Here is a 24,887-nt window from a genome sequence, read left to right on the forward strand (position 1 = left end):
TTCCTGGTCAGTCAGCGCCACACTAACTATAGCTGTATGGCTCTGTAACATTCAACTTATCTAGGGAACCAGAAATTCTTACTGATTTTTTTACTGTTAATATTAGATAATAGCTGCCAGGGGAAAAAAAAAAACCTATTTATGAAATCCTACTGATGAGTCCTCATCAAATGGTCTGAAGGAAAAACCTTTTATAAGCCTCATCCAGAGAATCCCCTGGTGATCTAGTGCTTAGGATTTAGCACTTCCACTGCTATGGCCTGGGTTCAACCCTTGGCTGGGGAACTGAGCTCCTAGAAGACTTGAGGCACCAGAGAGGATTTATCTCATCTAAAGATGCATACAGTAAATATTATCAGTGAACTCAGAACTAGTTTGCTTCATATTAATTACACTAATAAGCTGTGGAACTTCCCTGGTGCTCCAGTGGTTAACACTTCACCTTCCAATGCAGGGGGTACAGGTTTTATCCCTGGTCAGGGAGCCAAGATCCCCACATGCCTTGTGGCCAAAACACCAAAACATAAAAACAGCCATATTGTAACAGATTCCACAAACACTTTAAAATGGTCCACATCAAAAATATCTTTTTAAAAAACTGATAAGCTATATTTTTGTGAGGCTTCAGTCCTCCAGGGTCAATAATTAAAAGACATTTAAACAATCAGATTATCTACCACCACAAGAGAGCACACACTGCATTCATTAAGACACACCTCGAACCCCTGAAAGCAAAGGTAGAGAGTTCTGCTTACTGAGCACTACAGAGCTTCTGCCAGGCCTCATGGTAGCGCACTGGGTCTTCCTGCAAGGTGCTGGGCTCCAGGTCCGTGGAATCTATGTACTGGGGGCGGTCAGAGTGGAGAGAAAAGAAGCAGGCTCATGACTCCTGAGCACGTTCTTTCCTGATCTCTAAACAACATGAACAGCACTCCATCTTTCTTAATTTTAAAATAAAGTTTAAAAATAACTTTCATGTATTCATACTAATCTTTTAAAGATAAACTTTAGCATCTTTCTTATATTTTAGAATATGAGTTTCCTTCTCAAATCATTAAGCTTTGGCTCTCCATCTATACTCAGTCGAGTGGTGCAGACCCTGAAGTGTCCCCTCTGTTTAAGACATCTCCTCCAGTCCATCTCCCCTCCCAGGGAGCTTCTCATTCTCCTCGATTGTGCTGAAGTATAACTTACATACAATGAAACACAAGCATTTTAAGTGTGGACTTGCATTGAGTTTTGTCCCCTGCAAAGGAGTGACCCCTACCTTGATTAAGATATAGAAAGTTCCCCATGATTCCCTCTGCCCCCCTGCAAACAACGTCCTTCCTGCCTCCAGCTCCAGACAATCCTGGGTCTGTGTTCTGTCACCACTGGGTCTGCCTCTTCTAGAACTTCAGACAGATGGAACTATGCACTGGGTAGCCTTCCATTTCTCAGATTCATCATGGTGTGGTGTATCACCACGGACTTGATTCCTCTCTACTACTGGGTACTTTTCTACTGTAGGAATACACCACATGATAATGTTTATCCACCGACTCATCCTGGACATTCGGGCTGTTCCCAGATTTTAGCTGTTATGACTAACTGGTCCGTTTGTATAAAAATACATTCTTTTGGTGGACATGTTTTCACTTCTCTTGAGTAAATATCTAGGAGCGGGATGGCTGGGTCACACAGAAGGCGTGTGTTTACCTTCATGTGAAACTGCCAGACTCTTTTCTCGAGCAACTGCACCAGTTTACATCCCCTTGTCCTCACCGCCACGCTTAGCCACTTCGGTGGGTGCGTGTTGGTACCTCACTGAGACTTAATTTGCATTTATCTCCCTGACAACTAAAGGCATTCAGCCTCTTTTCATGTATATCACGTGTGTCTTCTATGGAAATGTCTGTTCAAATCTTCTGCCCACTTTTTTATTACCTTGCTCATCTTCCTGCTCCTTCCTGCCCAATACCCTGTGGTGACTTCCCTGAACCTGGGGGCAAAAACCAGGAATGGCCCAGTCGATACATTTCATGGCTAGGCCCTCGCCAGCCTCTCTCCAGACACCCTCCAATTCACACTTCTCCCATCCACTGAGCTCCCAACCATCCCACACCTCCAAGTCCTTGGATAAATGCTATCTGCTCTTGGGAATGCCCTTCCCTGTGACCTTATCTATCTTCCCAGACCTGCCCACAGACCCCTCCTCACGTATCTACCGAGGCAGGATCTCCCCTCTTCTGCATGTTCCCTTCAAACCTGAGAGACCTCACTGACTCAGACACCCTTCTCAGCCTCCACAATCTAACACATGATTGGCACAGGGTACCTCCAAGGGGATAAAATGAATCAATGACTGAAAACACTAGTGAAAAAATAAGGCTAGGCAAGGTAAGGAGATCCCACAATTCTTAAAGCACATAGAACAGCTCCTCCTCTAGGAACCTGCTCACCAGCTGAAAGCAGCTTCACTTTCATCCTGAGAAACCAGTGGAAAGCAGGAAGCCAACCCAAGTGCCAAGGGCGAGGTCAGCTCCCCAGGGCCATCAGCTCTGTGCCTAGTCAGCCCCTCAGCACTGGGCTCCAACTTCACTTCTAATTTCCGACCCCTCCTGAAAAGTTCTATGTGGGAGATACTTTGCTGGGGAAAAAAAGTATAAAGGGACAAGTGGAAGGTTTTCAGGAAGAGCTGACCCATATAGTACTTCCTCTACCCTAGACACACTCCCAAGCACTTGACATGATCTCACTCAATTCTTATAAAAAGAACTCTGTGACAAAGGCACCATCACTAATCCTTTTCAAAGATGGGGAAACCAGGACTTCCTTGGTGGTCCAGTGGTTAAGAATCCACTCTGCCATTCAGGGGACACAGGGTCGATCCCTGGTCAGGTAACTAACATCCCACGTGCCTCAAAGCAGCTAAGCCTGCACACCCCAAATAGAAAGTTTGCACACCATAAGGAGGATCCTGAGTGATGCAACTAAGACCATATATTTTTTAAATAAAGATGGCAAAACTAAGGCCCAAAGAGAGCTAAGTAACCTGCCCAGGGTCACACAGACTCTGCGGCTTTGCCGCTAGGCTCTGGAAGACCTGCCCTGAACCTTGCTTGACCCTCCGCCACCTCTAGGAGATGGGCAGGGGCTGTGCCCTGACATGCCAGCAGCTCAGCTTCTGCCTGGCTTATCCCAGAGAACACGGTAAGCACTGTTCACCAGGCACTGCCCATGCTCCAGGCACCAGTCTCCACTCACCGAGTGGAGACAAGTCACTGAGAAACCTCCTGGCTCCATGGGGTGGACACTGGACAGATGCCAGCAACTATGCCACATGCTTGGCCACTAGGACTCCTCACCACTGGAGTCACCTGATGTTCAGATCCAGGTGTCCATCCTCTTGGCTTCTACTCTGACCACATCACCCCATATTTCCTAAAAATGCTCTACTGTGCTCTCCCAGCCAGGAGTCGACCACAGATCTTTTTGATTTCTAAAAAGAAATTCTGAGCTCCAAAAATACAAAGCAGGTGTCCATGCCACACCACACTGCACCTGCGTTCCCCGCTCACCTTGATTTCCAGTTTGTGGTTGATGGCCAGTGCAGAATGCTCCAGAGCTTTAATGACAGAAGCGTACGAGTCTGAGAACTTGGTGTATTTTCCCACGAGGGCAATGGAGCAGGTCTCCAGCAAGCGATCATATCTATCACACAAAGGTCAAGAAATATCAAATTACTCAGGCCATATGTACCTCCATGAGATGAAAATCACTATTTAAAGAGGGGAAAAAAAAAAAGTCTGAGAAAAATATGATAGGAGCAACTACTGTCTGAGTTCTATGTACAGAACAGTAAAGACAAAGCAAGTTTCAGATCAACATGGCAGGCTTTGTAAAGAAAGTAAGATTTTGGAACCCGCCTCCAAGAGATGGCTTCAAAATCTACTCCAAATTTTTTTAATGAAAAGATTAACAAACACAGACAATTCACAAGAGTTATGTGATGAAGGGAACAGTCCAATTATTGGCATCCACACAATAGTCCATACTCATTAAAGTTTTTTTCATTATAAAGTATAATCAGTAACACAAAAAAGCTTATAATATTTTATGAAAGATCATAAAACCGTGTGCTATTTTTGTGGCCACATAATGATATACAAGCAAATGGACATAGACTGAAAGGGAAAAATGTCAAAATGAAAATGAGGATGGCTGAGCAATGGCAGGCGCGCTCCCTCCGCAAATGCCGATTAGTGCTGTCGGGGTGACTCTGCGGCCGCAGCAGCGCACGCCCAGGGCTCGGCGGCGCGGGGTCAAGGTCCGTCACGTGCTGGGTAAGCATCTCAGAGTGAGGGGGCAAACAGGGTGGTGGGCCAGTCCCCAGACTGATGAGCTGTGACAGCAGCAGTAAGAACAGACAGGACAGGACCTCCAGCCCACAGAGCGACCCACTGCGGCAGGCAGGGGAGGTTCTTAAAACACTGTTTCAACCCCCTGCCTTCCTGTTTTTAGTTTGATTCAGATCTTGAGCAGCTTCATGCAACTGTATTTATTTTTGATGACAGACACCCAGCTAAAGCTTTTCTTCTGCCTGATAATATCACTGGCAGCTGAATGATTTGAAAAATCCTTTTCCTCTGACATGAAAAATAAGAATCCAAATTCAGTGACAAAAAGAAAGGAAGAAAGAAAAGACTGGACATCCTTGCTGATCCTTTTGTGGTGTGGGGTGGGCACGTTCCCAAACACAGCTCAGATGCCTGGGAGCACCCAGGAGTGCTCCAGCCATGTCCCGCCATCCGTGTGGGCCTCAGGTACCAGTGCTAGCCCATCACCACAAGCAGGCCTGTTTGCACGGGAGACAAGGGGACAGCTGTGTCATCTGTGACCTGAGCCAGCTCTATCAGGACTTCCTCATCCATGATGCAGCTACACAAGGGCTGGCCAAGATCCTTTCTTCACACCCCTTACCACGAAGGCCTTTCCAATGTGAGCTGATACCACATAAGAAAGAGCTGAATTCCCTGAGCTTCCACCAAAAAAGAGGAAAAATAAGGCTGAAACCCCCAGGTCCTTATTAAGAAGCAAACCTGTCGGCCATCTCTTTCCACTTCATCAGCATTTTTCGTGGCTGCCTCTCAATAGGAAGGTCAAGTCTCCGGAGGAAATAATCTACAACCCCCTGCTCCTCTAACAATAAGGGGACTCGGTAGATGGACGAGACATCATGGACACAGATCACCTGTTTAAAAATGAGCAAAGTTAATTCATGAAAAGGAACAAAAACTGAGCCGACAGCTCCCACCAGGCATTATGACCTTGGGAAAATACAGTCTCCCAGCAGGTATTATCGGAGAAGGCAATGGCACCCCCCTCCAGTACTCTTGCCTGGAAAAATCCCATGGATGGAGGAGCCTGGTAGGCTGCACTCCATGGGGTCGCTAAGGGCACAACTGAGCGACTTTACTTTCACTTTTCACTTTTATGCATTGGAGAAGGAAATGGCAACCCACTCCAGTATTCTTGCCTGGGGAATCACAGGGACAGAAGAGCCTAGTGGTCTGCCGTCTATGGGGTCACACAGAGTCGGACACAACTGAAGTGACTTAGCAGCAGCAGCAGCAGGTATTATGACCTTGGGAACATAACTGTTCTAAATTTGAAAAACACAGAAAAGGTCAACTTTCTAAAAATATAAATTAAGAACAGATAATGGCTAATCTTCTATGAACATGGGTGCAAACGTCCTCAAGAATTCATAAACAAAACCACAAATTAGTTTTTAAAAAAATCATGTCCAGGTAGCAAATGTCCGAAGATCAATGGTTTTAAAAATTGGCTTTCATTGGAATCACTCCCAAGTGAGCTTTTAAAAATTCAAAGGCCCATGCAGCACTGCACACCACTTGAATTTAACAGTAGAATTCACTACAGGAATAGATTAAAAGGCGGGGGGGATCACCTTGGTGGATCCAAATTTAATACAAATTCATAATAAAAATTCTTAGTAAATTGAGGAAAATGTAAAAATATAAAAAACCCACAGCAAATACCATTTGGCTTGATATTTAATGTCACTTAATACGTAAAGTCTGAAAGAGGCCAACCTGGCCACTATCATTATTTCTATTCAATATATTAGAGATATGAGACATTACAATTAGATAAGAAAAAATGTATATGAATTGGAAAATAAGAAACTATTGCCACTAATTGCATATAACATTGCTTATTCATAAAAACCAAGCGAACTTACAGGCAAACAATCACAACTAATAAGTTTAGTAAGCTTGCAAAGCTTGAGATCAACGGGCAAAAGTCAACAGGGTTTCCTATGTGTGTATGTGTGTTAGCCACTCAGTCGTGTCAGACTCTGTGACCCCATGGGCTGCAGCCTGCCAGGCTCCTCTGTCCATGGAATTCTCCAAGCAAGAATACTGGAGTGGGTAGCCGTTCCCTTCTCCAGGGTATTTTCCCAACCGAGGAATCAAACCCATGTCTCCTGCGCTGCAGGTGGGTTTTTTACCATTGAGCCACCAGGGAAGCCCCCTACATAGGTCATATCTAATCAGGAAATTAAATTTTTTAACAATATGTCATTCACATAGTAATAAAAATTATGAATACCTATAAATAAATCTAAAACACAATTCACAAAGATAAAAAGTCTATAAACCACCTTCACAAAGAAAATTAGCTTACTGATCTTTCAACAAACGGAGTTGGAACAGCTAGACAGCTCCATGCAAAAAAGATGAGTTCCAAATTTTACTGAAGTTACTATCCATAAAAATTAACTTACAACGAATCCTAGACCTATGTACATGTTACGACCTAAAATTATACAACTTTTAGAAAACACAGAACATCTTCATGACCTTGATTAAGCAGAGTTCTTAGATATGACACTAAAAGCACAATCTATAAAGAAAATAACTGATAAACTGGGAGTTCATCAAAAATATAAAAGCTTTTATGCTCCCAAAGACACCATTAAGAAAATGAAAAGACATATACCTGAAACTAACATGACACTGTAAATCAATTGTACTTCGATTAAAAAAGGAAAAATAAAATGAAAAGACAAACCGCAAGCTGAGAAAAAAATATGCAAATGATGTATCTGATAAAAGACCTGCACTCGAAATATATAAAGAACTCCTAAAACTCAGTAAGAAAATTAAAAGACAGGCAAAAAATGTGAAGGTCTAATTTAAATACAGAAACTCCTGTCACATTTTTAATAGTGACTAATTTCAGCAAAGTTCTAAGATGAAAAGAGAGGAGGGGGGAAAAAATCTGTATTTTTAAATTACATGCAACCCTGGCTCCCAGCATGAGCTGTGTGATGGAATTTGCTTCATATGTACACTTCTGCTTCTCAACAGTTGTGAATTTTTTTAAAGTCCCCTATATAAGGAACTTTCCTTTACATTTTTAATAAAATGCCACAGTTCAGATGGTAAAGAAACTGCCTGCAATGCAGGAGAGCCAGGTTCAATCCCTAGGCCAGAAGATCTCCTGGAGAAGGGAATGGCTTACCCACTCTTGTATCCTTGCCTGGAGAATCCCATGGACAGAGGAACCTGGCGGGCTACAGTCCATGGGGTTACATACAGTCGGACACGACTGAGTGACTAACACTTCCAATTTTAATAATAACCTATTCTATTATAGAATTGAATTACCTTGGCTTGCAGGGACAGAAATACAAAAAATAACTGAAGTGCATGAAAAAAGGCTGTTTATACCAAAGTATTCTGATGTTCCACACACTTAGTATGAAACAGAATCCCTCAGATGGAGCTCCTGGCTCAGGCATCAACCCAGGAACAATGATCTCCAGCCTCCGGCTGCTCCCACACCCTGAAGCACAAGCCGTTGTGGACTGGAGAGGACCGCTGCCTCTAATGGACAAAGGCTTTCCTCTGCTTCATTGGCTCTAATGCCAGCACAGTTACTTTCGTTTTTTCATATTCACTTTCCATACTCCTAGAAGTCTTGTAAATGGATTTCTCTTATTTTAACCCTGTTGCTTCACTCATTCCTCTCTAGGCCAGCTGGGCTCCTCTGATTCTCAAACAACCTAGTAATAGAACAAACCATCCATACCCCGACCGTAAGTTCCTTGACCTCAACTTCCTTCTGCTCTAAGTCAGCCAAACCTGACCAGAGTTACAATCCCAACTCACCACCCCTGGAATTTCCGTACCATGCACTTGAGATATATCAGCTTCCAAAATGTTGAATTTCCTGTACCATAGGTATCTGCCATTAGCACAAGTAACAAAAAAAGACTTAAAAATGTCTAGAGCCTCCAACACTTAGACAGCAGGCTCCAGGAATATAAAGTTGAATAAAGTGATCCTTGCCCTCAAAAAGCTCAGTCTGTGAGGGGAGACACATACAGACAAAACGAACACACACACACACACACACACACGGGAACAGATACACACAAACACAATAAGGGGCAATGACAGGCTCACCAGCAGGACCTGTGAGACACACAGGTCACCCAGAGTTTTGAGGAGGTTTGGAAGGTAAAGCTTCTCAGACAATACCATGTCCTAGTTGGGCTCCGAAGGATGAGGAGGAATGGGAGATTGTCAGGCCTATTTCCAGGGAGGGGAACACCTGCTGGGCATGGCTGGAGCAAACCATAGGAGTTGGGACAGACAGGACAGGTAAAGGATATTTGGGGAACCACAGGGATAAGGTGATGGAAAATTATAGGGCCTGTGGGTGTCAGTTCTTCTAGGGAACAGTCTCCTGTCTCAAATTATGGAATAGCAATAAGCCTCATGAAACTGGTTAAGAGACTAGGATAATTAGAAGCAAAAAACGGTTTATGAGAAGATGAAATTTCTACTTACTTGTTCAGGTTCCACATGGCAGAACATCGATATTTTCTCTTTCACTGACGTGTCAAGAGGATTTGAGCACCGGCACACAACCTAGACACGTGGAGAGACAGAAGGGGTTACAAAGTTGGGTTTTTCTCTGGACTGAAATTAAAGTAGACACCACATTGTTACACTGGATGAAAATGTCAACTCCTAGCACAATGCACAGAAACTGTAAAAATGTTACCTGTTTTCAAAACTTCCTAAATCCCAAGTTGGACAAATGGCAAGAGCAGTAGGACAAACTGACAGAGAGATTAATGAGCTGACTGGCGTTTCCTTCAACCACTGCTCTTGGGCAGGAGGAAAAGGAGAATGAATGACTGCATAGCAGGAGAAGACACAACTTCACACATGCCAGGTAGGGAAATTTTTGCAAAGCACATCCCAGTTCAAAGCACTGACTCTATTTGGCCACCGTCGGCTAACTACACGCAGGCCAAGAAAACAAAGGTTTTCGCTTTCATGAAGGCCAGATCTTAATTAGACAGACAAGATCACACTGAAACCAGGTAACCAGGAAATCTTACCAGATCTGGGGAAAGCCCAAGCCCTCTGAGTTCCCGAACACTGTTCTGGGTGGGTTTAGTCTTCTGTTCCCCTGTTGAACTTGGCTATTTTACAGGAGGTAAAAAAAAAAAGTTAGTTACTCTGTGATAAGGGACTTTCAAGTATGACTTTTCTCCCAACCTCTTTTAATACGTAAATAGATAATTTGACCATTTACCTAAACTCCCATCTAGTTTTCAGATTGTCAAGGTTACACACATGCATGTTTTTACAGTAAAAGAGTCATTTAAGGTTTGTCCAAAGAGCAGTAGCACCAGTCCTATCTATCCCTTCGCCTTTCCAAACCCGAGAGACAGCTGCTCTTCCACTTTTTTCTTTAAATTGGAGTATACATGATTTTTCTGGTGGCTCAGCGGTAAAGAATCCGCCTGCCAGTGCAGGAATGTGGATTTGATCTCTGGGTCGGGAAGATCCCCTGGAGAAGGGAATGGCTACCCACTCCAGTATTCCTGCCTGGGAAATCCCACGGACAGAGGAGCCTGGCCAGCTACAGCCCATGGGGTCGCAAAGAGCTGGACATGACTGAGTGACCAAAACAACAATAGCTGATTTACAGTGCTGTGTTAGTTTCAAGTGCACAGCAAAGTGACTCAAATATATCCTTATACATACATAACTATATACATATATATACATATGTGTGTGTACACACATACATACATGTATACTTTTTCAGATTCTTTCCCATTGTAATTACGAGATATATAATGTAGCTCCCTATGCCGTACAGTAGGTCCTTCACCCTTGAATGAGCCTCCTCCTATGCTTTACACTGCTATTTCTTGACATTTTGAGGCATTTTCTACTGATTTCCCTTTTGGATCAGGAACCCACTCTTTTCACTTCCCTGCCCCTATTACATGTACCTGCCTTGTGTCTGCAGCCCCCATCTCTGTAGACACTGTGCAAATTAATCCACGTGCCATGACTTTTCCAATGATTTGGCTTCGTTGGTTGGTTTTTTGGTTTTATTTTGTGGATATGCTGAGTTTTCTACATACTAAATTATTCTCCTCTAGCAGATATATTTGTTGGGTATATAATTCTAAGTTAGAAGTCATTTTCCCTGAAAATTTTTAAGGAAACAGCTTCACTATCTTTTAGCTTTCAGGACTGCTGTTGAGAACTCTAATGCCATAGTGATTCTCGATTTTCCTCTTTAGAGATTTTTAGAATTTCTGCACCATTATTTCAAAATGTCACAACTATGTCCCTTGGTGGGGGGTCATTTTTCATTTAATAGGCTGGGCATTAACTAGGCCCTCCAATCTAGAAACTCCTATCTGGAAATTTCCTTGAATTCTTTAGATCAGGAGTCAGAAAAATTTTCCTATAAAAGGCCAGACAATAAATATTTTAGGTTTTGTAGGCCACACAGTCTCTGTCACAACTACTCAACTCTGATGTTTTAACGCAAATGGGCACGGCTGTTCTATTTTCAGAAACAGAAGGTGGGCTGATTGGTTCACATTACACATGCCTCTCCATTTCTCCTATTTTTTAAAAACCTCATTATTTGGATCAGAAGTCCCAGACCAACCTCTAAGTCCCTTGCCTTTTCTCTCCTGATCTTCCTGCTCTACTTTATAGGGTATTTCCTTAGCCTTCTCTCTACTAAATTTTCATTCTTGCTATTTAATTTCTAATTTCCGAGAATTCTTTCCTGTGCTTTGAATGTTCTCTTCTTAACATATCTGGCTCCATTTAATGGATGCAGTTTATTTCCTCTTAATTCTAAGGATATTAATGAGATGTTGCTTTTTCTTTTTCTGATGGTTCCTTTTCCTACCCCTGCAGAGCCTCAATTTCCTCTAAGTTAATTTTCTTCTGTTGTTTTGGTCTCTTGCATGCTTGATGCTTTCTCCAAATGCCTTGTGATCACTGGCTGCCAGCTCACTATAAAAGCTAACCGAAAGTTCTGTGAGTAGGTGGGCTTGTCCACCAGGGTCCTAGCTGTGGGGATCTGACTGGTCTGTTTTCACCGGGAGCCTCTGAAGGCAGTGTGTTTTCTCCTGGGTTAGTCACATACCCCAAGAATCCTATAATCTCTTACAGACAGTCCCTGCCTGACTATGAAAGTGTGAAAGTGAAATCACTCAGTTGTGTCCGACTCTTTGCGACCCCATGGACTATACAGTCCATGGAATTCTCCAGGCCGGAATACTGGAGTGGGTAGCCTTTCCTGTCTCCAGAGGATCTTCTCAACCCAGGGTTCAAACCCAGGTCTCCCGCATTGCAGGCGGATTCTTTACCAGCTGAGCCACAAGGGAAGCCTGGCTATGATGATCTGCAAACCCAGTCGCAGAAGAAGGCAGGGTGTCTCCACAACACAAAATTACACTGTCCCTAGTGTCTACTCATCCAGAAAAAGCCTAGTCCTCTGCCAAGGCAAGAGAGGACTGATGCCCAACTGTGCACATTAGATAGGGAATGCCAGAGTCTAAGTGCTTCCGAAATAGCAATTATAACGAGCTCCACGTCACCCCGAGGCGCCCAGGGCTGCCCATTCCCGAGTCTTCACGGCTCTGCAGGGCGAGCAGGCTTGCTCTCTGCTTTCCCCGCTGCCAGCTTAGGATCCAGCTCTCCCAGGTCTGCCCGGCTCGTTTCTACAAGGCCATCTGCTTTCTGTCTTCCTAATTTCTTGTTACTACTGACTCCACTCAGAGGATTCATCTTTGTGAATTTTTGTCTTAAAAAGGAATTCCCTTTACTCCAGTTGCCGTATAGTTTCACCATGTACTAGAGACAAATGGACCTGTGCAACCTACTGTCTACAACTGCAAATTACCCTGATCAATTTTTTCAAATGTTTTCCATTTGACCTTTGCAAAAATATGATTATAATAATTTAAAGTTCACAAAGAAGTGTGTATATTCCCTGTTTCCTGCACCTCAAATATTTGAAACAGATAAGGAGTGAAAACCACCCTTTTCTCCCTCTTCTCCGTCCCCCAAAGTGAAGCCCTAAATGCCTTACCTGCGGCACGAGGCTGACATGAATATTACAGAAGTTCTCTCTTTTGACCTTGAACTGGAATTGACGGAAGGCCTCAATAAAGGGCATGCTTTCTATATCTCCTACTGTCCCACCGAGCTAGAATGACAAAGTTAATTTAGAGGTGAAACACGACATCTTCTTGTGGTTTAGTTTCCTAACAATTGCACTGTGTCATCTCAATTATCACTAACAACATAATACAGATGCCCTGGATCCAACAAACGTCAGTTAACAAGAAGCAGACGTTTCTCTCTACTAAAAGATCCCTTTCTGATAGGCTCACCATTCCCCAAGGTTATTACGGATCTTTCCACATCATTTCAAGGAAAAGGTCAGGTAAACGATGCCCTAAGGAATTTTATTTGTCTGAAGAGTCACAAAGCAAAGAACCTGAGATCTGACTACTTAGCCACAAATAACTTCTGTATTATAATAAAAACCACTTATAAACAAACTGCTGGAGTCTCCTGTTTTCACAGGAGTGCTGAGATCTAACAGCTGGGACCCGCAAAGCTGGAGCACAGAAAGTGAAACCAAAAGAGGCTCAGGAAGGAACATTCCTGCTGCTGCAAACAGAAGGTTGGATCACCTGATTTTCTCAAGAGACAAAGGAAAATGTGTCATACCACTCTTACTGGTACAAGCCATACTAAGCAAGTGTATCAATGCTGGAAGAAGAAGGCGTGAATGAAGTATCGCTTTTGATGGTGGGGCCACTCCACATGACCGTGACGGTGCCCTCACCTGCCACGCTGCCCTTTCGAGGGTCAAGGGCTTCACTGGCAATTGGCTTATCAGTAGCTGGTGGCTGACTAAAGAGGAGAAAATGTACACCCGGTCACATGCACGGGTACCACGGAGTGCCACAGAGACTCAACAAACCTCGATAACACACACTTGAGGTTCCAGACCATCTTCGTCCACAGGTATTAAGGCCTGTCTCATTACCCACTCCTGGATCGCATCTGTGATGTGCGGGACCACTGAGGAAGAGAAAAGACCTGCGTGACTTGCACATCCCATGGGCATTAACTGAGGCAAACATACTTTCTGTGACAACAAACCACAGAGCAGCAGGGGCGTATAACAGTATCAGTGAGACCCCTCTTGAATGCCCTTAACAAATCACACTCCCCTGGCCTCCCTTCCAGATTTCCCAGTTGTGACTGGAAGCCCTGCAGGAGAGCAGGACCTCGAGGGGCAACCGAGCCACCTGGGAGCGGCGGCCCCAGTGCAGAACCTAACCTGGTTCCACAACCACTGCGTGGCGGCCACCCCGACCGCTTATGGCTGGGGAGGCACATCACACACACCCTTTTCCAAGGACAAGAGAGCCCCAGGACCCAGATCCATCAGTTTCCAGCTTACTGAAGGGTAGACAACCTGCTGCAGAGGCGGGAGAGCGCAGCAGGGTGGCTGGGGCACAGCATCTGGGGCCAGAACGTCTGGATTCAAATCTCAGGTCCTCCACTCATTAGGTGTGGCTCTTTGGGCAACATGCCTAACTATTCCTAAGTCCAATCTCCCTATCCGTGAACTGGAGCTAAGAGTTTCTCCATCCTAAGGTCGTGGAAATGTCACCAGAGTGCCCTGGGGAGCTGGTTGGCAGAGCCCTCGCAGACAGTGTTCGCCCTCACCAGCCACAGCTCGGCACTTTTTAAATCACAGTCCTGGGGCTCAGAAGGCCAGTTCCAACAGAGCAGAGATTACTGTTTAACCCACTATGTATATAACCCGCAGTGCCTCCAGCACAGGATATGATGTAGTTCACTCACAGCAGCCAAAGTGATCTTTTAAAAATACAAGTCAGAGTTCATTTCTCCCAGGCTTACATTCTTGAACGGCCTTCCAGACTCTGCATAAAAGGTGACCTCCATGCCGTGGCTCTTCGGGAGGCCCCATGGAACCTGGGTGCAACCCACCTCTCCCCTGTACCTTGGTCTCAGTGCAGAAAGTCTTCCTCCCGGTACCTAACCAGGCCCACTGCCACCGGGGGTCTCTGTCTGTGCTGAGCCCCCTCCTTCCCTTCCCAGGGCTAGCTTCTCAGCTCACTAGCCCCCTCCTTGGAGGCTTTTCCTGACCACAGGTCCTGATCCCTTTCCCCACCACTCTCTCCTCACTCTATTTAGTTCCCTCTTAGCTCCTACCAGGCATTTCACTTCATCTGTTTGTTTTTTCCTCTCCCATGTAACCCTGTGTAACTCCATGAGGACAATGGCCTCCCTGATCTTGTTCACCATTTACTCCCAGCACCAGTGAGCAACTGACCGTATTGAGCACTGAAGAAATTGCTGATGAGTGAATAAATGAATGAAGACATCAGGGGCCTAGAACAGCAAACTGTATGATAAAGATCACTGCAGCTCCTAATCAACCCTGTCCTGTGTGTTGGGAACTCGGAGACATACTCCACTGACTCAGCTCCTTTAATTCTGCCAACAACCTAAATAGGTAGGCACTGTTATTAACCTCATTTCACAGAAAAGGAAGTTAAGACTTCAAAGAGCGGAAGTGATCTGCCAGGGCTCACAAAGCTGGTAAGTGGCAGAGCTAAGACCTACACATGACCCCCCAGCCCAGAACCTGGCCAGGGTGGCCCCAGGGCAGAGCCAGCTGTCATCGCAACCCTTCGTTCTCAGTCCAGTAAAGTCCAAAGTCAAAAGCAGGTTTTCTCTCATGACTCAGATGAAAGTCACTCTTCAACAACCCCCCAAATTTGGATTTATGCCATTATAGCAGACCAGTGGTTTTCCAACCACACCTTTTAAGTAGCATGAGTCTCAAACGATCAGTGTGCAAAGGCGCGAGTGATGTTGTACTGGTGAATGCTCAGGCAGACCAGAGACCCGCTTCTCAAACTCCCTCCAGCCCATGACCAACCCAAAGGCCAATGGACATGACGGGAGTCCTTCTCCTTCTCACTGTCTATACACAGAACATTCCAGATGCACGACACACACTGTCTGGCTTACTGCCCTCATCTAGTTGCCTTCATCACTTCACACTCATCACTATGCAAAAACAACAGCTCTCTGACTCAAACCACACAGCTGGACTGTCAGCTTCAATATCATTCATAGAGAGGCGGGAGCCCACTCAAAAAATAACTTGAATTTTCAACTGAAGATATATTTCAATCACAATACTTGATGCTTTCATGCTGAAATTGCATAAAAGGTACATTTTTATACACAAAAGAAATTAAACTGGTTAAGATTTTTAAACATTGAAGGCAAATCCTATATTACCTTGGACGGTTTTCCCCAAATAATCTCCTTTGCGTTCCTTGTTAATGACGTACTGATAGATCTTGCCAGTGGTCAGATTATTGTCCTTGGTGAGGCGGATATCAAGGAAACGTTCATAGTTACCCAGGTCAAGGTCAACTTCCCCACCATCATCCAGCACAAAAACCTCACCTGCAGTGAACAGTGGAAACCATTAGGACGCGTGAGAGATACTACACCGTGGCACACAGAGTCCCCACATATAAACACCTGAACAGACCGATGTTTGCATTAACTTGACAGGAAGCAGGGAAATTTATTTTAGAAAAGTAAATATAACATGAAAGAAAAATCACCCCCCATTCTGCAAAAGGTTAACTCCATACTTCCCGTCTACCTCCAAACCCAGTCTGAATCAGAAGAGTCTGCTGTGAAACAGCATGGAATGAACAGAAGGAAGCTACGGCCATGCAAGACACAGGGGACTCTATATGCTATGGCATCCATCACCCAAACAAAAAGAACGTTCGACAAAGTCTCCTACTTGAGCAGAGAAAGATTTAAATGTGATAAAAGTAGGATTTGATCCAAAAAGTTAAACATAGTCTAGTCATGCTGATTATAAAAACTGACTTCTGGGCCACGTTTTAGTCCAAAACAAAAGTGCAAAATTGCTCAAGTTTCCTCCTATTCTTTTGTTTAACACGCATGCCTTGATGTGCCATTACAATTTTTGCCCTAAATGGGGCCTTCCAACCATCACAATGGGAAACGAGCTCAAAAATAGGAAAGTAAAAATTGGCCTTGCTTCTCCCTCATCCTCTGCTCTCAAGAATTCTGAAATATTGCTTCAATTTTTCCATCTTTTCCTGACACAAAGATTTTGCTCTGATGACATTCATTGATTTTTACCTCTTATTAGAAAGTAGGAGTATGAAAACAATTGAAAAACTGAAGAAGTTTTTTTCCTTAACATGTCTTAACAGTACATCTACCCCCAATTTCAAGTAATTACTCTCTTACATAATTCAGACAGTTAGCACACAGTAGGTAATCAGCAATAGCAAAGAAGTAAAGTGCTGTATTCCTACCCTATCTTAATGGTTTTGACTTTTCACTCACTTCAACAGATGCTTGTTCTTATCCAAACTCTGTAAGCAAAACAGAATCTCAAGCATAGAGATGATCCAACTTCAACATCTATCTGTGGCCTGAATCCCTACAAAATGGTCCTTTGGTCTCTGAACATTTCAACCAAAGGGAACACACAAATTCTTGAAGTTGTCACTCCACTCTTGGAGAGCATTTGCTATTAGTAAGATCGTATATTGGGCCAAAATCCATGTTCTTGCAACTTCTATCAACCCATCCTATTCCCAAAGATTGGAGCCACAGAGAATAAACACAATCCCTCTTCTCAAATATTCGAAAAGTTACAATGTCATCAGATATCTTTTTCCAAGAGAAGAGACAAACTTTCATTCGGCCACCTAAAATATCATTTCTATCACAGAAACCACAGAACTCTAATAACTCCATTGCCTCTTAAGATTTCTGCTTCCAGAATACATTTGAACCAGTTCTAATGAGGTGGATGAAACTGGAGCCTATTATACAGAGTGAAGTAAGCCAGAAGGAAAAACATAAATACAGTATACTAACGCATATATATGGAATTTAGAAAGATGGTAACAATAACCCGGTGTACGAGACAGCAAAAGAGACACTGATGTATAGAACAGTCTTATGGACTCTGTGGGAGAGGGAGAGGGTGGGAAGATTTGGGAGAATGACATTGAAACATGTAAAATATCATGTAAGAAACGAGTTGCCAGTCCAGGTTCGATGCACGATACTGGATGCTTGGGGCTAGTGCACTGGGACGACCCAGAGGGATGGTATGGGGAGGGAGGAGGGAGGAGGGTTTAGGATGGGGAACACATGTATACCTGTGGTGGATTCATTTTGATATTTGGCAAAACTAATACAATTATGTAAAGTTTAAAAATAAAATAAAATTTAAAAAATTAAATTAAAAAAAAAGATTTCTGCTTCCTTTATGTCAGGGTGAGAAAACCATCACTCTGCTCTGCCAAGGACTCTTCTCAGGAGGCGGGAAATGGAGGTTATGCAAAGCAAAACACACACAATTTCCAAGAGCTGACATTTTCTTTCACATATTACATAATTATTATTTCTAAAAAAGAAATGCATTTTGCTTACCATGCTCATAAGGAGAGAATGTGCCAGCATCAATGTTAATATACGGGTCAATTTTAATGGAGGTCACATGTAAACCACATGACTTAAGTATCGTGCCCACGCTGCTGGCGATGATTCCTTTTCCAATTCCTGATATGACACCGCCAGTAACTAGAATGTACTTCATTTTACTTGTTGACCTGAGAGGAAGAAAAAAACATACCTCAAGAAATCAAACTGATGTGGGTTGAAATGCCAGCTCTGCCATTTACTAGCTAAGAAGCCTCTAGGAGTCTCAGTTTCCCTATCTGCCATGTGACTTTGGAATGCTGTTATGTGGGATCCCAGCAAATGTTTCTTGGATCACTGGATGGCTTTAGTCAAATATGAATTGGAAAATAACTGCTAATTAAATAATGCCACTTTGGTTTAAAGCTTTGACAGCTAACAACCTTGTTGTTTAGTCGCTAAGTCGTGTTCAACTCTTTGCGACCCCATGGACAGTAGCCTGCCAAGCTCCCCTGTCCATGGAATTTCCCAGGCATGGATACTAGAGTGGGTTGCCATTTCCATCTCCAGGGGATCTTCCTGACCCCAGGGATAGAACCCATGTCTCCTGCTTGGCAGGCAGATTCTTTACCACTAAGCCACCTGGGAAGCCCAACAACCTTGAGAGCCTATTAAAACACAAAAAAACAAACAAAACCCAGCTCTGCTGACAGAACCCAATGCTCCCAATGCTGGCTGACACTGCCACCAGACACTGGATGTGCTTCAGGCAGGTGCTTTGTTATTTTCCCTTCATAGGGAAACTATTTCAATATTGGATGAGCACTCTGATTCCCCATGAAAAAGGTAATGAATGCCTTTGGCTAAACTATACTGTATCACCAAGAAAACACAGTTCGTTTAGGTTATAGAAGACAGAATAAAAGAACTTCAACATTTAAAAGGAGTTGCAGTTAAAACTAAAGGTCTTTTAATTAAAGGTAACTCTCTTCTGAAATTTAACAAGTTGTTCCTTACCAGCAATCTCTTCCAGGTATGTCATAAGGAGAGACTGTACATACTGGAGGAAAAGGACATCAGATAATAAACCAGTCTGAAGCACATACTGGGCAGAAGACTCAGAGAGGGAAGAGAAGATTAAATCTTAAGAGCAGGGGTGGCAAGGAACAGAAGATTCAGACTTGGTGAGAGAAAAAGGGGTGGATAGATGCAAGAACTGCAGAAGTGAGAGGTGAGCAGACAAACAGCAACAGGCTCACCAGGGAGAATTTACCACTGGCTCCGGCTTCAGAGGCTCAGAAATATCACTGGGTCAGTAAACCCGAATGTGATCAAAACGAAAACACAATCACAAGTAGAATGTTTTGGCATGGTCCAGGACATTTTCCTCCTCTGGGAACACTTCCATGTGAAGCCAAATTATAATAAAAATAAGCTAAGAAAGGAACAAGGAAACTGGGGAGTTCTGCTTGAAACATTCCCCTGCCCCGCTGTGTTCCTCCCAAAGGCAGGAATGAACATACTTGGCAAAGAGATGAGAATGCTCAGAATGTCCTCCCTACTTGGACAGCAAGAAAGACACTCAACCATGTCCTGCTCTTTCTATTCTGTTGCAGCATTCCCAAAAGCATGCTCCTTGGTTTTGTCAAAATGTACACAGGACTCCCAAAAAGGGCTTTATGGACAGATAAATCAGAGAAATGCTGGTTAAGCAGTCAACTGGTTTCTTTAATGCAAGACCCATGGGAGCCTTTAATAAGTCAATGTGCACTGTGATTTCCCAAAGGGATATACAGTCTGCAGTTTCTCCAAACTTGTTTGACCCCAAGTCCCTAGTATTTGAGAGACACTCTGCTCTCACTTCACACCTGAACAGTGCCTTACTGACATGTGAGTATCTAGACCTGGATATATTTTAGAGCTGTCCTAGCCAGGCTATAGTCTAGTCTCACTGATTAAATTTTGGATGTTCCTAGAAATTCCTCAACCATTCTGAGTGGGTACAGAGTGGATTACTTCTATAGAAGACTCATCTCATCCATTGGCATTTAACTGGCCTTGATTTTACTCACAGAGGATAACACCTCTCTTTATGGGAGATTCCTGTAGCCCCCCACAGTGCCTGACAATAAATATCCCAATGTACTCAGAGACCAGGCAGGAGATGCTGATGGGAGATACTGACGGGATAGTCACTCCCATGGATGGCCTACCCAATAGCTAAGTGCTACTGTGCTAGACACTTTAGGGACCACAAAAATTACTCAGATTTGGGCCCACAGCTCAAGTTGCAGTCCAGTTAGAGAGACAGAACCATTTACAAATAAATGAGTAATCTAGTGATGGCAGGTAGCAGAGGGATGATATGTGACAGGTATAAATGGGGAAGACAGAGCAGAAAGCTTTCAATAGCAAGACAAGAGTAAGTACCATGGACATCACAAAAAGGTGGAAGTAGGGAAGAGAGGATCCAGACACCTCCTGCTACGTGGACCTGACAATGGCTTTGAAGGGCAAGGGAACAGAGTGGACAAGAAGGTGACAGCTATCTACAGAACACAGACGCAGGGCCAAGAAAAGAGACTGAGAGTGAGGGGGGTCTGGGGATGGTGGGAAATAAATTGCAAATTTAGGCAAGGGCCTAAACCATGTGGCAACTTTGAGTGCTCAATCTGAGCTTCAGTCGGAAGGTGAGGAGACACGGGAAGATTTTCAAGCACAGAAGTAACATATATCAAGATGCATCAGAGGAATTCAACAAAGATGAAACAGCAACAAAGATGTTGTTGGTAAATGTTGAGATCCAGCTGCAGCTCCACCGGTCATGTACTGGGACCTGTCAAGTCACGGAAGCCGCCTGAAGCCCGAATCCTTACATCTGTTAAACCGGGCTGAGAATCTCCGCATCGCCCGTGTCACAGGACTGCTGAGAATTCAAAATTATAATGAGTGTGGACGTAAGTGCGCCACGCACACGTAGTGAACTTCTTTAAAACGCAGCATCTTCATTCTGGGCGGCCGGGGAGGTGAGGAGGCCAGCTGTGGGGCCGAAGCTTCCAGCAAGGGAGGCCGTCTGGCTCTGTAAGCTCCGAGGCCCCTTCCGCCTGCGGGAGTTCGGGCACGCCCGAGGGGGCCGCAGCCAGGCCGCCGAGCCCATCCCCCACCGCGGCGGGCCTTGATCTCCCTCCAGCGAGGCTAAGGCCGTGCCTTGAAGCCGGAGGGGAGAGGCCCCGGGCAGTCTGAATGGAACGGCGGCCGCCGGGCTGCTTGCTCGGGGCGGGCCGGGCAGAAGGGGGCTCCCGCGCCTTTACGGCCCCCTCCGCCCCGCAAGCCACCCCGGCACCCTGATCAGGACAGCCAAGCCGCACGGACGAGGGCGCTGCCGGGGCCCGCAGCCCGGGGCCCCGCGGCCTTTCCCGCCGCCCCACGCCCCCTGCGGCCGCTCTACCCGGCTGCGCCCGGCCACGCGGCCCGGCGCGCGGGAGCCGGCTCCTCGCCGGCCTGGCCACCCGCCCCACTCCCGTTAGGCACGCAGCCCATTGGGCAGGCCGGCGGGCCACCTCGCCCCTGATTGGTGGGGACCATGTCTGTCACCGGCGGTGGGGCTGTCCCGCACCGGGCTCGGCTCCCGCCGCCGATTGCTGCACTGGAGAACAGCTCCCGCAGGATCCCCGGAGTCAGCCTACCTGAGGCCGGCTTTAAATCCTGCCGTCGGCTAAGAAGCTAAAAGAGCGACGCTCACACTGAGCCCCGGCAGCCAGTGCACCAGCCCGGCCGCATGCGCCGGGCAGTCTTTCACGGAGGCGGGCTCTAGGCGGTGCGCACGCAGAGGCAGGGGGCGGGGCGGGGGTGCGGGCCCTCCCTCGGGCGGGACCTCGGTACGCGGGGCTCAGGGCCCCGAGTGCGCAGGCGCGGGGTGGCACGCTTTCCCACCAGTGTGGTGGATCAGGGATCGTGCTCCCAACCCTGCTGACGCCTGGCAGACGCGAGCTGTTGGGAGACCGGGCAGGTCGTGGCGTTTCTGCCTTGCTGCCTTTGTCACAGCCAGTAGTGCGGGCTTCCCCTCTGGAGAGGGAGGAGACCCTGTTTTGATTCACACTTGGCAAATCCCATCGCCTGGCTCCAGCCCCTACTCCCCAACAGCCTTCTAGAGGAGGCGAGATCATCACATGGTGTCCCTGAACCGTCTAACCTTGTGGACAAGATGGTGTGACCACCCCCCCCCAACCCATCTCCCCTGCGGCGCCCTCTAAACCATGGGATGCCTGCAGTGTCACCCTCCACCTCTAGTCCAGGGAAGGCCAAGAGGGAGGCTAGACGCAGGCTCCTTCCTCATCGTGGGAGTAAGAATGTGTGAGGCAGAAAGAAAAGCCGGTATGAAGGCAGTGAGGCCCAGAAGAGCCTCGCCCAGTTGAGTTGGAGTGCAGTGTCTCTGCATTGAAGAAAACCAAGGAAAGACAGATCAATATGGTGTGGCCACACCACACAGAGCATTAGGAACCAAGGATTTTCTCCCCGCCCCGCAACACCCCTTCTGCCAGGGCAGTGAAAAGCCATAGAAACTTTTTTGAGGAAGGGGTTTTGTTTTGAATACTGAATACCTGCACATTTTTTTTCTCCAAACACTACACATGTGTATACCTAAAAAGTAAGTCTCTGTATCCCAGGGTTCTGTTTTCTTCCCTAGAAGCAGTTTGTCAGGAGTCCTTGTATACCTTCACTGAAGGATGTAAAGCAAAGGTATGACACGATCAGACTTGTATTTCGGGACCATGACTCAACCAAATGGATTCCGAGAAACCAGTTAGCAGGCTTTTGCCTTCTTCCCAATCTGAATCATCAGCGCTTCTGCTCTGCCAAGATGCACTGTACTCCAAACCTCAAACATGCTTGGGATGTTTTACAGCCGTGCTTCTTTCAAGAAGCATTTGGTGTTTATCAAAGTGCCTGGGATGTGATAGACACTGAGAACATACTTGCCAAAGTAAAGAAGGTGCTGTAGAGGATCCAAGCCTCTCGCTCAGCCCCTCTTCTGGGTGACTGCTTTACCGTTTCCTCTCCTGCAGACCTCCACTCTCTCTCGGCTGATGGTCTTACTTCCTGTCTCACTAAGAAAATAGCAGCCATCAGGAGAACTCCCTTGAGTTCCCACCACCCTATCCATCAACCTGCTTGCATCTGTGCACACAGCTCTGCTTTGTCTGCTGTGCTGTGGACCAGCTATCCATCAGCCTCTCATTGCTGCCAGTGCTGTATCCTCTCATCGACTTAAGAACATCCTTCCAGTAGTTCTCCCCTCCTGCATCATTGATTTCTTTCTCCTAGATGATTTTCGCTAGCGTGATACAGTCTCTTGCATCTTAAAACCCCTCCCTGACTCCATATAATTCTCTGGCCACCTCTCCATTTTTCTGCACCCCTTTTCAACACACCTCCTAGAAAGCGTTATTTGAAATTGTTGTCTCCAGTTTCTTCTCTCTTGAACTCATTCTGTTGGGCTGTTGCTCATGTAATTCCACTGAAGCTCCTCTTGTCAAAAATTAAGTTCTAGGACTTCCCTGGTGGTCCAGTGGTTAAGACCCCACCTTGCAATGCAGGGGACAAGGTTTAATTCCTGGTGCGGGGCAACTAAGCCCATGAACCTCAACTACTAAAGCCCACACGCTCTAGAGGCTGTGCTTTGGAGAAGCTACCACAATGAGAAGCTTGTGCACCACAATAGCCCGCTTGCCGTACTGGGAAAGCCAGTGTGCAACAACGAGAAAACCCAGCACAGCCACACACACACACACACAAATTAACTCCTAAAAAAAACTTTAATTTCTACCTTCTCAGACCCCTTCTCTATATACAAGTCCTAGACTCACAAGCACCATATGCACGTGCATGATGTGAGCGTAGGTGTGTGTATTTGCATATTTGGGCTGCTCCTCTCGCTCATCTTGAGCTCACAGACTCTCTTTAGACTTCTGGGTGCAATCATACTGCACCCACATCCTGCCCCTAAACTCACTACTTCCCTAACAGTATTTGTCGCAGCTCGTCACTCCTTCCTTAAAATGTGTTCTTTACTTGGTTTCTAGGAAACTGCTTTCTCAGTTTTTCTCCTATTTCATAGCCCTCTGTTTCCATGTCTGCTTTCCTAGATCCTTTCCTTTTCCTGACCTGTAAACATCAAAACACCTCAAGGCTCAGAATATCCCTTCACCATCTATAATCATTCTCTAGATGATCTAATTCGGACTTTAACTATCAGACTTTAAATACTAGGCTTTAAATACCGTCTATATTCTGACAACTCCCAAAGTTCTATTTCCAGCCTGGACCTCTCTCTTTATCTCTGAGTTTGAGGCCCTTCTAAGCATGAGGTTCCAAAGTCTGCCCTGGGCAAAGGTACAGAAGGCCAGGCCCCTTGGCTTCAGGTGGGACAATTCTGCAGTGCTGTTCATGCTCCAGAACTCCCCCTGGGATCAGGCTGAGACTAGACTCAGCTAAACTAGGGACTGCAGCCTTTCTGTAAAGGGCCAGATAGTCAACATTTTAGGCTTTGTGGGCCATCCAGTCTCAGTCACAATTCCTCGACTCTGTCTTCATAGCCCAAAAATGACCATAAATGATACGTAAACAGAATAAGTGTGACTATATTCCAGTACAAGTCTTCAATTCTAGAAATACAGATCTGGTCTGAAGTCCAGTTTGTCCACCCCTAAACACACCCCTTGTCCAGCTTCTTCCTGCCCTACCCCGCCTCCCTCATTCCCTTACAGGCTGCTCTTGAGAACATTGCACAATTATAGTAGATCCCCTACATACAAACCTTCAAGTTGTGAACTTTCAAAGATGGAAACGTGCATCTGGTCCAGCAAGGAGCCAGAACCTGTGCCATCAGCATCAGGCATGAGTGAAATTGCAGCTTGCCCTCCGTCTCCTATCGCTGACGAACCTTCAGCTCTGCCATCTCCCACCTCCTTTCCCTCCCGCAGT

The 24,887-nt window shown here is 45.6% G+C and overlaps 1 protein-coding gene across 4 annotated transcripts in view; it reads right to left on the reverse strand.

The window, feature by feature from the left end:
- Nucleotides 1–21,731, reverse strand: part of CTPS1 (CTP synthase 1) — a 31,402-nt gene extending 9,671 nt beyond the window's left edge. The window contains exons 1-10 of one of the 4 annotated variants that reach the window (XM_061412336.1): nucleotides 21,590–21,731; nucleotides 17,916–18,094; nucleotides 15,714–15,884; nucleotides 13,348–13,448; nucleotides 12,445–12,561; nucleotides 9,428–9,511; nucleotides 8,868–8,948; nucleotides 5,082–5,233; nucleotides 3,561–3,693; nucleotides 756–844 (exon numbers count right to left, since the gene is read on the reverse strand). In XM_061412336.1, the coding sequence (XP_061268320.1) occupies nucleotides 756–844; nucleotides 3,561–3,693; nucleotides 5,082–5,233; nucleotides 8,868–8,948; nucleotides 9,428–9,511; nucleotides 12,445–12,561; nucleotides 13,348–13,448; nucleotides 15,714–15,884; nucleotides 17,916–18,081 (1,094 nt within the window). In that variant the 5' untranslated portion in view covers nucleotides 18,082–18,094; nucleotides 21,590–21,731. Of the gene's footprint in view, nucleotides 1–755; nucleotides 845–3,560; nucleotides 3,694–5,081; nucleotides 5,234–8,867; nucleotides 8,949–9,427; nucleotides 9,512–12,444; nucleotides 12,562–13,347; nucleotides 13,449–15,713; nucleotides 15,885–17,915; nucleotides 18,095–18,920; nucleotides 20,765–21,589 lie in introns of those variants that run through there. The other 3 variants (XM_061412338.1, XM_061412337.1, XM_061412335.1) reach the window with 3 other exon arrangements.
- Nucleotides 21,732–24,887: the final 3,156 nt, after the last annotated feature.

This window comes from Bos javanicus, chromosome 3, assembly GCF_032452875.1.
Source record: "Bos javanicus breed banteng chromosome 3, ARS-OSU_banteng_1.0, whole genome shotgun sequence".
Classification (NCBI taxonomy): domain Eukaryota; kingdom Metazoa; phylum Chordata; class Mammalia; order Artiodactyla; family Bovidae; genus Bos; species Bos javanicus.